This window comes from Coenobita brevimanus, chromosome 57 (genome assembly GCF_032717465.1).
Source record: "Coenobita brevimanus isolate Jiangsu-jjx chromosome 57, ASM3271746v2, whole genome shotgun sequence".
NCBI lineage: Eukaryota > Metazoa > Arthropoda > Malacostraca > Decapoda > Coenobitidae > Coenobita > Coenobita brevimanus.
In genome coordinates this window covers 57,161,721-57,176,882 of record NC_137010.1, presented here as the reverse complement: position 1 = coordinate 57,176,882, position 15,162 = coordinate 57,161,721, and the positions used below count along the sequence as shown (strand labels likewise).

The 15,162-nt window shown below is 43.3% G+C and overlaps 1 protein-coding gene across 1 annotated transcript in view; it reads left to right on the top strand.

Moving 5' to 3' along the window:
• The window catches only part of Mtr4 (exosome RNA helicase Mtr4), a 32,369-nt gene that overhangs the window by 2,538 nt on the left and 14,669 nt on the right, over nucleotides 1-15,162 (top strand). The window contains exons 3-11 of the mRNA XM_080274277.1: nucleotides 4-604; nucleotides 2,481-2,675; nucleotides 3,333-3,630; nucleotides 3,979-4,139; nucleotides 5,739-5,864; nucleotides 7,451-7,601; nucleotides 8,951-9,123; nucleotides 13,017-13,157; nucleotides 14,266-14,427. Coding sequence (XP_080130403.1) covers nucleotides 4-604; nucleotides 2,481-2,675; nucleotides 3,333-3,630; nucleotides 3,979-4,139; nucleotides 5,739-5,864; nucleotides 7,451-7,601; nucleotides 8,951-9,123; nucleotides 13,017-13,157; nucleotides 14,266-14,427 — 2,008 coding nt within the window. The remainder of the gene's footprint in view (nucleotides 1-3; nucleotides 605-2,480; nucleotides 2,676-3,332; nucleotides 3,631-3,978; nucleotides 4,140-5,738; nucleotides 5,865-7,450; nucleotides 7,602-8,950; nucleotides 9,124-13,016; nucleotides 13,158-14,265; nucleotides 14,428-15,162) is intronic.

Sequence of the window (15,162 nt, the reverse complement as noted above, 5' to 3'; positions counted from 1 at the left end):
CAGATTTACCGAGGACCTGCCCAGGATCACAGTGCACACAATTGAGACGGTTGAGGCATGTACACACGAGGTTGCGGTGCCACCCAATGAGATGTATGTGCCTCTCAAGCCACCTAAGGAGAAGCCAGCGCGCACATACCCCTTTATCCTGGATCCGTTCCAGAAGGAGGCCATCCTGTGCATCGACAACAACCAGTCTGTGTTGGTCTCGGCTCACACTTCAGCCGGGAAGACGGTTGTGGGTGAATACGCGATTGCCATGTGCTTGCAGAACAAACAGAGGGTCATTTACACCACCCCAATCAAAGCACTGAGTAACCAAAAGTATCGAGACTTCAGTGATGAGTTCACTGATGTTGGCCTCCTAACTGGCGATGTCACCATCAACCCTAATGCCTCCTGCCTTATCATGACAACAGAGATCCTGCGTTCAATGTTGTACCGTGGCTCAGAGGTGACACGGGAGGTGGGGTGGGTGATATTTGACGAGATCCACTACATGAGAGATAAGGAGAGAGGTTATGTGTGGGAGGAGACAATCATTCTGCTCCCACCCACTGTGCATTTTGTGTTCCTTTCTGCCACCATCCCTAATGCTGCACAGGTTAGTTTTATTTATATATATCTATTACACATATGTATTATTTAATTTGCTTAATTTAGGAAAGCTTTGTGCATTTGCTCCAAAAAGTATCAATGCACAGTTTGCATGAGGCAGTCTTATACCACAGGCAGTAGCTATTGCAAAATGCCCAGTGATTCCCCACCATGTTAATACAGTATAATTGTTTTCATATGATGCATTAAACTGCCTGTTTATGATTGTTCATGGCTAGTAATATTATCTTATAAATATTTAGATGATACAGTATTAGCTTAATTGCTGAGACATCATGAACTTTATTGATCATTTAGGATATCATCATCTCCCTCCTTCATGGTACTTGTTGAAGCCAGTGTGCCTACTTGCATGCATCAGCCTTCTTCACCAGATGATGGCTGGCTGTCTATGCTACGGTACGTGATCTGATCTTTGGTAGGATCCCTGTTTAATCCCTTAACCCTGGGTCCATGCTGTAGGACCTCATCCCAAGTCAGTCATCTTGGCGCACAACCTTCCAAAATTCAGACACTTTTCACCTCGATATCATCTGTAATTCTCTCCAAGTGTCCAAACTGTCCCAGGCTTCCACTAGACATCACAGTAGCAGTGTCTCATTCTCCCAGCCTTTCATTTATAATTCAATCATTTGCAATCCTGGCATTTAGGGAAGCATACACATCCCTGTGATCATCCATATTTCTGTACACCCTAGCCTATGCTTGTCCTCCTTCTTTACTGCAGAAGATTCACCACCAAATAGCCTTAGGGTGCCACACCAAACACGATGAGCAGGGAGGTAGCGTTGAGCGATGAGTGGCAAGGTGAGCATCAATGCGATGCCTGTCCAAATAGGATATGGCAACCTCACGGGAAACAGATAGTCAGAAACTGTTCATCGGTGCAGACATGCCTAGGGATGTCGCAAGGCAATGCGTGACATTTTGGAACATGCTGCATCGCGTAGCAACAATTGTGGAGGGTGAGCGGGGCGACAGACCTCCCTGCTCATTCAGTGTGGCCACCCACATAGGATTTGGTGAGTTTTACCGTGTCGCCTAATCCCTTCCTGCTCAAGTCTCCCCACTCATCGCGTTCAGTGTGGCTGTACCTTTACGCTTTTCACACAAGCAGCTTATAATTTAACCATAGTGTAAAGGGAAAATTCCCATTTTGTCAAGAGAGGTAACAGTTCCCCAGTTTCACTCCAAACCCTAGTGATGGATTTGGCTTCATCTCATTCTCCTCCCCCTTTCCAGCACAGATTTTATCACTCAGGTAGCAGAATTCCATCACACACTTCAGATACATATGTGATATCCTGACATGTCCAGCCGTCTCACCAACAGTACACTCAACACCTGCCATTTCCTGCGGCTTACCACTGATACCACTGCACCTCCTGAATACTCATTTATTACAGACATAAGACTGAATTGGTTCCAACAGTTATGACACAGCACATGACCACACTCCTGCCACAACAGTGCATCTGGTACCCCATTAGACTTATTCCTGTGACCATTATAGTTATGTTGCTAGTTCTGTTTCCACCTGTCAGTCAGTCAGATAACTCTCCCAGCTTCTGCCAGTGTGCACAGTGGATCTACAGCCATCACCAGCCTTACGGTGTGGCATACACAGACTCCCAACCCACTCCATTGCATCCTTGCATGATTCCAGGGCGTATACCGGATCCATCCTGACATAAATAAAATATTCTTGAATTGAAAATAAAGAATTTATTGGATCTCTGCAGGAAGGGAGTTAGTTCATGGAGGGTCCTCTCGGGTGAAGGTTTTCAGTGGTCGTGGTGGGTTTGTGTTTATGAATATGTAGTTTAACCAGTTGTCAGCTGACTTTCTCATTTCTTTTGCAGTTTGCTCAGTGGATCTGCTACCTTCATCACCAGCCTTGCCACGTGGTGTACACAGACTACCGACCCACCCCGCTGCAACACTACATCTTCCCAGCAGGGGGTGAGGGCATATACCTGGCTGTGGATGAGACAGGGAAGTTCAGGGAGGACAACTTCAACACTGCCATGACCGTCCTGCAGAACGCTCCAGAACAGGTGAGGCAGCTCCTGTACCCTCGCTGTTGTGGCCCAGGGTCATTTGAAGGTAAACCCAGTGGACTACAGACTGAAATTGCCCCCCATCCTGCGGTTTACTATCTTCCTTTTGGGCAACAGGAAGAGAACTGAGGGACATTTGTATAATTGGGCAGTCTTGCTAACCAGTGTTATCAGTATCGCCACGTGAAGGCATTTCTCACCAGCACCGAAGTAATCATGTAACTACACTACCATATTCTAAAACGGGTCCTCGTCTTACTTAAGGATTTGATTTCAGAAGGCAGTAATTAAATGAGGATTTACAGTATATGCTGCATGTTGAAAGTGTGAGGTAAAATACAGTGAGCTGGTTTGGCCATGGGTAAAGAATGGAGAATGAGAGATTGACTAGGAGAGTGTATGTTTAAGAGGGGGAGGGGGAGACTGAGGATGAAGTGAAGGGATGGGGTGGAGAGGTATATCAATGAGGGTGGTGGTAGGTGGAGGGAGGGGAGCATGATAACAGAGAACAGAATGACGTGAGAATGATTTGTTTGTGTCCAATCCCTGTGCAGTTAAAGTGTCTGTCTGGAGATAGATAAGGTCTTGAAAATATGGGGCCAGATTGGATGATGGGTGGATAGCTAATAATAGTAATATTTATACCCATCACAGACCAGCATGCGAGGCAAGAAGGGCGGGGTGAAAGAAAGCTCTGACTGCTACAAGCTGGTGAAGATGATCATGGAGAGAAACTTTGCACCTGTGATCATCTTCAGCTTCTCCAAGAAAGAGTGCGAGGCTTATGCACTCCAGATGTCCAAACTAGACTTCAACATGGCAGAGGAGAAGAAGCTGGTAGACGAGGTATTTAATAACGCGATTGCAGTGCTCTCAGAGGAGGACCGGCAGTTGCCCCAGGTTGTGTCTGTCCTGCCACTGCTCAGGCGGGGCATTGGCATCCATCACGGAGGTATGATTTGCAGAATAGCACATTAAATTTGATGATGCCTTTATTATTTTTATTTTTATTTTTATTATTATTGTTGTTCTTGTTGCTCTTGCCACTAGACTATTTTACTTAGCATGGAAAAGTGTCACTATACTCTATTCACTTTAACAAGGTGTAAAATTGCCATCTCTCTATCTTGAATACTGAGCTGTAGCAACATATTAGCATTAGAATCTGGTACTAGTCATGAAGAAGTGTTGTGAAGAGAATGTAGAGCCACAAGAAATAAGCCACAAAAGGGTGAAATCTCCACCAAATTAAAATGGGTGAGCCGTAGTAAAAACCTCAGTCTTTCTTTCCCCTCCACAGGTCTGCTTCCCATCATCAAGGAGACGATAGAGATTCTGTTTGGTGAGGGTCTGGTCAAGGCTCTCTTTGCCACTGAGACCTTTGCTATGGGACTCAACATGCCCGCCAGAACTGTCCTCTTTACAGCAGTCCGCAAGTTTGATGGATACGACTTCAGATGGGTGAGGAGTACCAGTAGTAGTAGTAGCAGTAATCGTCGTCATTGTTGTCATTATCATCATCATCATCATGATAGTGTTAGCAGCAGCAGTAGTAGTAGTAGTAGTTATAGCCCCAGGTTCATCAAAAATGTGAACCCAGTGGACAGCAGACTGAAGTTGCCCTCCTACAGTCTACTGTCCTTTTGGGGGATAGGGAGGGGATTGAGGGACATTTGTATAGCAAGGCAGTGGAGCAGTCCAGTTAGCCTATATCAGCACCACCACATGAAGGTGTCTATCTCCAGCACCAAAGGAGTGAGTTTAGGGGAGAGGGAGGGTAGACCAAGATAGAGGTGGAGTGGGGTGTATAGAGAGAGAAATAGGGAAAGTACAAGGTGAATAACAAATGAGGTTGGGTCGTGGATGGAAGAAGAGGAGGTAGACTAGAAACAAGGCCCAGAAGTGTCATTTTTACATCAATCCACAAGTTTGATGGACATGAATATAAATGGGTGAGTTGTGTGGAAGGAGAGGTAGACCAAGTTATAGGGGGAAGATGTAAATGGGGGAGGGGGTTGAAAGATGAAGATGAAAAAGAGGATGGAGGGAGAGTGATGAATGTTTGGCGATTGGAAAAAGTGGACCAAGAAGAACACAGAGGAGCATGAGGGGAAGAGGATATGGGGTGAGAAGAGCTAGACCAGGACAGGATCTAGTGGCAGGGTTTGAGAGTAAGGGAAGGAGGGAGGAAGAGAGTGAGGTGGTAAGAAGTAGACAGAATGGAGAGGAAGATTGGTTGAAAGAAGATGAGGTAGATGTACAGAGTGAAGGATTGTCTGAGGGTGGATGATTGAAAGGAGAAGAGGAGGATGACCAAGAAAAAGACAGAGGAAGAAGATGAGGAAGTACATAGTGGAGGGTGGATGAAAGTTAATAATTGAGAGGAAGAAGAAGAAGAAATGGATCAAGACCTGGATGAGGGGATAAGGTTTGGAAGTCCATGAAGGAGAGTGAATGAAAAGTCGGTTAGATAAAGGTAAGTTAAGAATGGGATGGAGGGGTAAGGTTTGGGTGTGCAGTAGAGAGGTGGATGAGAATGGTTTTGTAAGAAGAAATAGCCTAAGTTTATTCTCATTTCCTTCATCCTCAAAAATGGTAGCCATGGATGGGTGGGTGGATGGATAAATGAACGAGTGAGTTGATGTCAGATGAATTAAAAGAAGTATATCAAGGATCGTATGCTCATAGGCTTAACTTCACTGCATTTCTTCCTTTAGTTAACTTTTTTCCTGTTACACCTTTTGTCCCTTTTTCTGGTTCTTGCCTCAACCCATTTTTCAGATGGGAATTAGGACTGGGATCAAGATGGTGATGATAATGAATGATGGTTAATTGGGTGAATGATGGTTTTATGCTGGATGATAATAGATAATGGTGATTGGTGATGATGATGATGATGATGACAAATTATGGACTAGCCAGCAGTGAGGATATCAACATTGGCAGTGTTTTAATTATGCCTGTTGTATATCCTGTGTTTATGACATCTGACAATAGATAGATAAGTAGATAGATAGATAGTTTATTGCATTATTATTTACCCCATGCTTTTCATTGCAGCTGACGTCCGGTGAGTATATCCAGATGTCAGGTCGTGCTGGGCGTCGAGGGAAGGACGACAAGGGTATCGTTATCATGATGGTGGATGAGAAGCTTAACACAGCTGTTGCAAAGAACCTGGTGCTGGTGAGTACATATTGTTTTGCCCTGTCTCTGCCATCTCCCCTTTCTTATAATCTGAAAATGAGATCAAGAACATTTGGACCTACTTTGAGCGCTAAAAACCCGGCCAGATTCGTACCACAGATGCTGGAGATTTTCATTAACTCCTTGACTGGGTTACTTTTTATTTTTTATAATGCAGCAACCCAGTAATATTTATTTATTTAGGCTGTATCTGACACCTCTTTTCTTGAAGTCTGTCCTAAGGTAAATATAATTGTCAGGAGAAGGCAATAATTAAATGAAAAAGAAATCCCCAGGTTCAGTGGGTTATAGGTAAAGGAGAAATGACAGAATATTAGGGATTATGATGTTACTTGTTTCAGCTTAAAGGATGTCTTTATTTGTGTCTTTATTTATATTTTTTGTCCAGATGGCCTATTATTATTATTATTATTATTATTTTTTGCGTATGTCCACTTTCGTTCTATCATATTCTGCTTATAGTTGCTTTTAAAGTGATCAGCTGGATGTAAATACTACTACATACCTCACCAAGATATTTTTAGTTAATCAGTCCATTTATCTCCCAGTAGCCAGGTGCCCTAATTTCAGAAGGGTGACCACAGTTAAATTGCATCCATGTTACCTTGTCTCTTTCCTCCAGCATCAGGCTTCCTTCCCTCCATCCCACACCACCCTTATTCATATAATTTCTCCACTCCATCCATCCAGTCCATCTCCAGTCTCCTCCAACTCACAGAAATTCCTTGTCAGTCTTTCACTCTCTATACTCTCCACATGAGATCAGTGCATATTGTGTAGATTTTATACCTTCATCGATGGTACTGGAAAGGGACGTCTTTACATGGTAGTATTGCAGTAACTGGGCGGCTCCAGTCACCAGTTTACATGGATCCCTTAACCCCCTCCTTATTCTGTGAAAGTTCCCCCCGCCCTCTCTCCCTCACTCTGTCTCCCCACTCCCTCCCACCCTCCGTCCGTCTCCTCTCCCGTTACATAACACTAGTGAAAAAAAAACACTTGAGGAATTATGCAAGGAAACCAGAGACAGAAAAAATAACCAGGGCAGCTTCATCATGCAGTCCACCAGGTTCACATACAGAAGAGCCCAGGAAAACAACAGTAACAGCAACAGCCAGCACCAACAACAACATCCAAGACAGCCAGTAACCATAACAATAACAGCAATCATAACAACAGTAACTATAACAACAACAGTAACCATAACAACAACAGTAACCATAACAACAACAGTAACCATAACAACAACAATAACCATAACAACAACAATAACCATAACAACAACAATAACCATAACAACAACAATAACCATAACAACAACAATAACCATAACAGTAACCATAACAATAACAGTAACCATAACAACAACAATAACCATAACAACAACAATAACCATAACAACAATAACCATAACAACAACAATAACCATAACAGTAACCATAACAATAACAGTAACCATAACAACAACAGTAACCATAACAACAACAGCAGCACTACCAGCAGCAGCAACAATATCAGTCATTACAGCAACAACAGCCAACATCAGCAGTACCTTTCCCCCACAGGGCCAGGCCGACCCGATCAACTCAGCCTTCCACCTGACGTACAACATGGTGCTCAATCTGCTGCGTGTGGAACAGATCAACCCTGAGTACATCCTGGAGCGATCCTTCTTCCAGTTCCAGAATTACTTCTCCATACCGCAGCTGTGTCAGCGTGAGTAAGCCTGTTTTGTGTGTGGGGAGGAATGTGTGTGTGGGGGGGAAATGTGTGTGTATGTGTGCATGTGTGTGTGTGTATGAGAACAGGTTGTGTATGTGTGTGTGTGTGTGGAGGTGGGGATGTGTGTGTGTGTGGAGGTGGGGATGTGTGTGTGTGTGTGTGTGTGTGTGTGTGTGTGTGTGTGTGTGTGTGTGTGTGTTTCTATATCTGTCTGTCTGTGTATACGGTGCCTGGAGATAGAGGAGAAAGAAAGCTGCCTACCTATTCCCTTTATGCTCAGAGTAACTTAGTTTCATATTCTAAGTCACTTATTTAGTAACATCTTTTCCTTAGTGATTTATTTTCCATATTACACCTCAATATTCTCTTGTATATTATTGATGCAAAATGTGTTGATGTTGATAAATGCAAGTGACAGTATATACAAGCACTGTGTTCTTTCCAAAGCATTCCCTATGACTGATATAATTTTCTGCTGTTAATCTGTTGCCACAACTCAGTATACAAGATGGGAGGATGGGAGTTTAGGTTAGGTTAGAGTAAATGAAATGAGTTATTTGCGAGGAGCCTGTGAAGTCACATGGAGAGAGGCTGACAAATGAGGATGTGAAGGAGCGTTGTGGTGTGGATGTGATAGGGAGTGTTAGGAGAAACACACTGAGGTGGTTTGGCCATGTGGAGAGGATGGAGAGTGAGAGACTGACAAGGAGAGTGTATGTAAGTGAGGTGGAGGGGGAGAGAGGGAGGGGAAGGCCAAGGATGAGATGGAGGGATGGAGTGGGGAGGTATATGAGAGAGGGGGGTGTAAGCTGGGAGCAGGGCAGTGAAATGGCGGAGGACAGGGCGACGTGGAGGTGATTTGTTTGTGGCCACCCCGTATGGGATTAAGGCGTCTGGCAGTAAGTAGATAGATAGTTGGAGTAAAGCAGTGTGGTAAGAGGGATCCTTATTACACTGGCTCATCACCATTAGTTCAAATGGAATAGACTGTAACACCGATCCGAAGATAAATGATATTGACCAAGAAGGGAATATAGAGAGAGGAGGTAAAATAAGTAGTGTTGTGTCATACATGAGATGGTGATTTTTTGCTCTTTTCACTTTGCCTAAAATTGCCATATCTTTATTTGGAAAGCTGAGTGTATTGCATTAATAGGTGAACGCTAGAATATGATACTAGTCCTGAAGAAGTGTTGTAGAAAGGATGCAGATTAGAGCCATAGCAATGTCTTTTTCTGTCATTGAGGCAGCTACATGAAATAAGCTGCAAAAGGAGGGTGAAAGTGGACCATATTAAGGTGAAAGAACTCTAATTTCCCTACACTTCTTTCTCTCTCATACAGGTGTGAAAGAACATGAAAAACAACTTAAGGTGATGCACATTGACCGAGAGTCGGAGGTTGAGAGTTACTTCAACCTGAAGCTGAGTCTACACAACCTGCAGTGTGAGCGCCATGCCTTCATCACCAGACCCATCTACATCATGCCCTTCCTCCAACCTGGCAGGCTTGTCTATGTTAGTTTCACTTTTTTATAGACTGTAATATATTTTTTCTGTCAATAGCGAGATGCCATAATCCCATAAGGGGTGGCCGTTTGTCTTTGAGTTTGTTTTACAGGGAGGGGCACTAATCCTCCGCCAACCCATTTGTTGACACGTAGGGAACACATATGGGTCGGTTATATGGTTACCACCCAGCATTGTTAGTGGTTTCTTGGCTTACAGGAAACCATTAGACTTGTCACTTAATGTAAAGCCACCTGAAAAGGAAATAAGAGTAATAAAAAGTGACAGGAAAGGTGGGAGAAATAGGAAGAGAGAAGGACAGACACAGTAGAACGATGAAGGTGAAGTACTCCTATTTTTTTTTTTATTCATTTATTTGTTTATTTTGCAGAGGTGCACATGACAAGGGCTGACCCCCCTTTTTAAATGGAGATTCATTGAATTCTCTGTCTCATGAATAATATGAAGCACATGTTCTCCCTACGTGTCAAGTGGGGTTGGTGGAGGATTAGTGCCCCTCCCTGTAAAACAATTAACTCTAAGCCCTTGGCCACCCCGTTTGGGATGCATGGCGTCTGGCAATGAATGAATGAACATATATGGTTAGGCCTGTGAGATAAAGCCAGGATTACGAGGGCTTGAATGGTAAGCGAATGATTGTGTGGCCCATTGAACATGCTGTTGATTAGTTTACCCTGTGTTATGTTTTTTTCCCTCCCTGGTTTCTGGAGCCTGCCTAACTCCATCTTTAGGTGGGAAAAAAAGATCCTGATGATAATGATACTGTACTTGTTAATAATGAATGAAGTTTTGTGAATGTCTGTAACATTAAATTTTGAAAATAAAGGTAGGTGAGTGTAAAATGATGATTGTTGAGAGAGAAGGTGCCTCTCAGTGTGAAGTGATGATAAATGGAGAGTCTTGAATTGGCGAGGGCGTTTATCCCTCGGCTGTGTATAGCATTCCCAGAAATACTGATCTGTAGACTGCGTCATACGTTCTAGAAGAGCCGTGTGAAATATTGTGAATTTTTTGGTCATTTTTCGTACCTACCTCATGCTTGTGCTTGATGAGTTGGCCGCAAATCATTGGTGTGAAGTGTAAACTTTGTCTAACTAAAATGTTATCATATTTGGTTAGGTAAAAACTGGGTCAAAACACATGATGAAAACAGTTTTTAAAACCGGTTTTCCTGCACCACGTACATGGGAAATGTTTAGGGCTGCTGCAGCATAGGGGTTAAGTACCTAAATGCTTTGATACAAAAGAGAGGTAAATGTTCAAAGGAAGTGGAAAGTAGAATGACACCAGGAAGGAAGGTGGCTGGTGCTGTGAAGGCTGTGATAGTAAACAGAGGAATGAATGTGGAGGCTTCAGGAGGATTGCTTGAAGCTGTGTTAATCCCTACATTACCTTATGGATGTGAGACTGGTTAGGCATTAGTGTGGAAATTAATAATTGGTAACAGTGGAAATGTTAGGCAATAGTGTGAAAAGTCAAAATTGAGAACAATGGAAATGGGATCTTTAAGGAGAAAGCTTTGTATTATGGTTAAGGATGCAAAGGGTTTGACAAAGGATTGCAGTGGGTAGATGAAGTCTCCATTGAAAACCACATAACAAGAGTTGCCCTCTGTTTAACCTGATAGCAGACAGAGTGATTATTGCAGAGGTAATTGTGAAGCACCAGTACATTCATCCATCCATTGGCAGACGCCACAATCCCATAAGGGGTGGCCACCTGACCCTGAGTTACTTGTTTTACGGGGAGGGGCACTAACCCTCCACCAACTCACTTGTTGACACGTAGGGAGCTCGTATGGTTTGGTTATATGGTTACCACCCAGCGTTGTAAATGGTTTCTTGGCTTACAGGAAACCATTAGGCTTGTCACTCAATGTAAAGCCACCTGTAAAGAAAAGAAAAGCAATAAGAAGTGACAGGAAAGATGGGAGAAATAGGAAGAGAGGAGGACAGGCACAGAAAAAGAATGATAAAGGCTAAGGAAGAAGTAGGCAGCACTATATCAAGTGAGTGGATGATGGTGAGAAATAGGAAGAGAGGAGGACAGGCACAGAAAAAGAATGATGAAAGTTAAGGAAGAAGTAGGCGGCACTACATTAAGTGAGTGGATGATGGTGAGAAATAGGAAGAGAGGAGGGCAGACACAGAAAAAGAATGATAAAGGCTAAGGAAGAAGTAGGCAGCTCTACATTAAGTGAGTGGATGTTGGTGAGAAATAGGTAGAGAGGAGGGCAGACACAGGAAAAGGATGATAAGGGTTAAGGAAGAAGTAGGCAGCACTACATCAAGTGAGTGGATGATGGTTGCCACAACCTGCCTTCTAAAACACCACCCATCATCCAGTCCATTATTATCATATCAGGAGCATAGGGTCAAGGAACTAGGCTTGAATCCAGACGTAAGAGGTAAGAGCGACTAGTGGTGAGTAGTGAGTGGTATTTTGTTAGCAATGAAACCCATAAACCTTAGTTCTGAGATTCTTAGGGACCAAAACCAGTTGCAATGCCCTAACTCACAAGATCAGGCATCTCCAGTATACCCTCATTTTACAATTGACTGTTGCACAGTCGTTTGCTTGTACAGTCGTAACATTTTAGCACCATTTTTACCAGTGGCGATAGCCAGCGGGTCAGTGAGTGGCCAGCGTTGTTCTTCTTCTGCTTCTGGCAGATGAGTGGCCAGCGTTCTTCCTTTTCTGCTTCTGGCAGATTTATTAAAAAAAGGCCTTTGAAGACATAAAAGTGGTACCATCCATCCATCCATCACCCAATCCTATGTTGCCCCATGAGGAGCGTAGGTGCCCGGGGCTAGGTAAGTTGGTCCTAACATTTAAGATGAGAGTGACCAGCCTCACTCATCCCTGAGTGGAATTACGTGAGCAATAAACCTCAACCACCCCTTGGATATAAACCTACACAGGTTCAGTCCAATTGGAGCATCTTAATTACCCACTAAACCACCGAAGTGGTACCATATATGGTAATTTGACGTGGAGAATCCAAATCTGCCATCAGCTGACACCTGAGGTGGTGCCATCTAGCAACAGCCTTAGTAAAATTCTTCATTTGTCCTATTGAGACGTAAAAGGGGTTCCACATAAGGTTATTTGATGTGGAGAATCCATGGTTAGTAGATTTCTTTGTTAAGGCAAGTTGCTTTTTCCAGCAAACTGTTTAAAATGAGCCTTGCCGCAGGTCCCAGAGCAATTCTGCTTTTACCATTTTTTTAACTATAGTTTCTTCACTTCCATGATTGCTAAAATGCCCCTTTTCTTGTTATACAGTTGATTTTAAAAATGCATCCCAGCATAAGAAGGGAATACTGTATTTGTTGCCTATCCACTCAGTGTGTGAATTTGTTTCATGGATTACAGGAAATCATTTGGCTTGTTACTAAGTGTAGAGTCACTTGATGGTAGCAAAGTATTCAGTGAGTGGATGGCAGGCACCCCCACCTGCCAGACAGAAAGAAATAACACAGAAAAATGTGTGTTGATCGGTTTTTGCCGGTGAGGTGGAGTCTAGGATTTGAAGGTTTAAATGGTAACACAGCACATTTCACAGGACACTCAAACATGTATACAGTACTTATGTGCTTTCTCTTTCTTGTATGAGGATCCTACCCACACCAAGTTTTAGTAAGAAATAGAGTTAACCTGATGATGCTGATGATCTGTATATATGGAGTAAATAAGGTTGCATATACAGTAGTGGATGGGTGGAAGGTTAAGGGTTTGTGCATCAGGTTGTATTGATTTCCTCTTATCTTGTTTCTCCTACCTACCCACCTTATATTTTCATGGGGAATATGATGATGATGATGATGATGATGATGATGGATTATAGTAAAAGTCCCTTACCGTTTTTTACACATCAACAGATCAAGAACAACAATGATGACTTTGGATGGGGTGTTGTGTTGAGCTACAAGAAACAGGAGGACAAGAAGGACCCAATGAAAGAACCTGTCATTACTGTTGATGTCATACTCAGGGTGTCCGAGGCCACTGCAGGCGCTAAGGTGAGAGAAGAAAGATGAACACATGTATGTATGGTATAGCTTGACATTGGATTTTGTGTATTTGTGGTGGAAGTCTGCTCAAGAGTGATTGGTTATGTGGCTAGTTAATAAATTTGTTGCCATATTTCACTTCAGTTTGGTGCTGAGAGGAGTGCTTTTATGTGGTGACAGAGTCTTCTATCTATCTATCTATTGCCAGACGCCGTAATCCCATAAGGGGTGGCCACTTGACTTTAAGTTATTTGTTTTACAGGGAGGGGCACTAACCCTCCGCCAACCCATTTGTTGACACATATGGTTTGGTTATATGGTTACCACCCAGCGTTGTAAATGGTTTCTTGGCTTATAGGAAACCATTTGGCTTGTCACTCAATGCAAAGCCACCTGTAAAGGAAAGAAAAGCAACAAGAAGTGACAGGAAAGATGGGAGAAATAGGAAGAGAGGAGGGCAGGCACAGAAAAAGAATGATAAAGGCTAAGGAAGAAGTAGGCAGCACAAGTGAGTGGATGATGGTCACCTAGTTATTTAAATGCCCCCAAACTCCTGGTTATCTAAATGCTCAATGCCCCTTAGTTCTTACTGTCCCCTGAAAGGAAGATGGTGGGCTACAGAAGGCAGTTTCAGCCTGTGCTGCACCATGGACACATTCAGATGGTCCTGGGTTCACAATACAAACAGTAATAATAACATCTTACTTTTATAGTTGTACCTCCCAGGCCAGTGGTAGCCATCCACCTACTACTGGATGTTTTGGTCTGGTAGTAGCTGGATTTTTGTAGTTTAGTTCTGAAAGACCTGTATGGTTACATGTGTCAGTTTTGTTCATGTGATGGTGGCTGTTCGTGTTATGGTAGCTTCTCCTTTACCTTGACCCTAGATCATTTTATAGAACCTCATCCCTGGTCTTCGGATTTTATGTATTCATTGTTTATTTTTTCTGTAATTTTTATACTCATACTCATTGATCTTTTCACCCAATTATTATCCTTCATTATGTGCACAAGTCCAGCCCACTTCTGTCACCCACATATCACATCACCAGTACCTTCAGTCCCCAGCCAGTCTTCCACTATATGACTCAGAATATTGCCATTTTTCTCCTAACAGGTAACATCTGACCTCAAGCCAGCAGGTGTGGGAGAGAAGAGCGAGCCGGTGGTGACATCGGTGCTGCTTAAGCTGATCCAGGAGGTGTCTGCAGTCCGCCTCAAGCTGCCGCAGGACCTCAAGCCACTTGACCAGCGTGTTATGGTCATCAAAATGGTCCAGGTAAGGTAGACAGAGGCCTTTGTTTTTAGAGACCAGTTGATTGATGGTTCCTCCCCACTCTGGTCTCCTATCTGTCTATCTGTCTGTCTATTTATCTATCTGTCTGTCTATCTATTGCCAGATGCCTTAATCCCGTAAGGGGTGGCGGCAAACATATCGCCTCCATGTCACCCTGTCCCCCGCCATTTCACTGCCCTGCTCCCAGCTCACACCTCCATCTCTCATATACCTCTCTACTCCATCTCTCCACATCATCCTCAGCCTACCTCTTCCTCATCCCCCGCTCCACCTCACTCACACACACTCTCCTTGTTAGTTTCTCACTTCTTTCCTCTCCACATGGCCAAACCACCTCTTTTCATAATATCTGGACGTTACTTTACTCCATCATTAGTTGAGAAAAAAAGTTACGATGATGATGTTGATGATACTTGATTGATTTTGCATCCGATCCTGGTAGCCTGATGTGAAAATTTATTGCTGCTGCCATCTAGCTAAAATAGAATGTAAAAATTGGGATAAAAATACAAGTCTCACACCCCATCTTACTGTACCCCATCTTGGAGTTTGTATTTTGGGTTTAGTTGCTTATAATGAATGTGTAAGAAAAAGATCATTATTTGTTTCTATTTATGGAGAGATGGATTGGAGAGGTATATGAGAGAGGGGGGTGTGAGCTGGGGGGAGGGCAGTGAAATGACTGGGGACAGGGTGACATGGAGACGATTTTTTTGT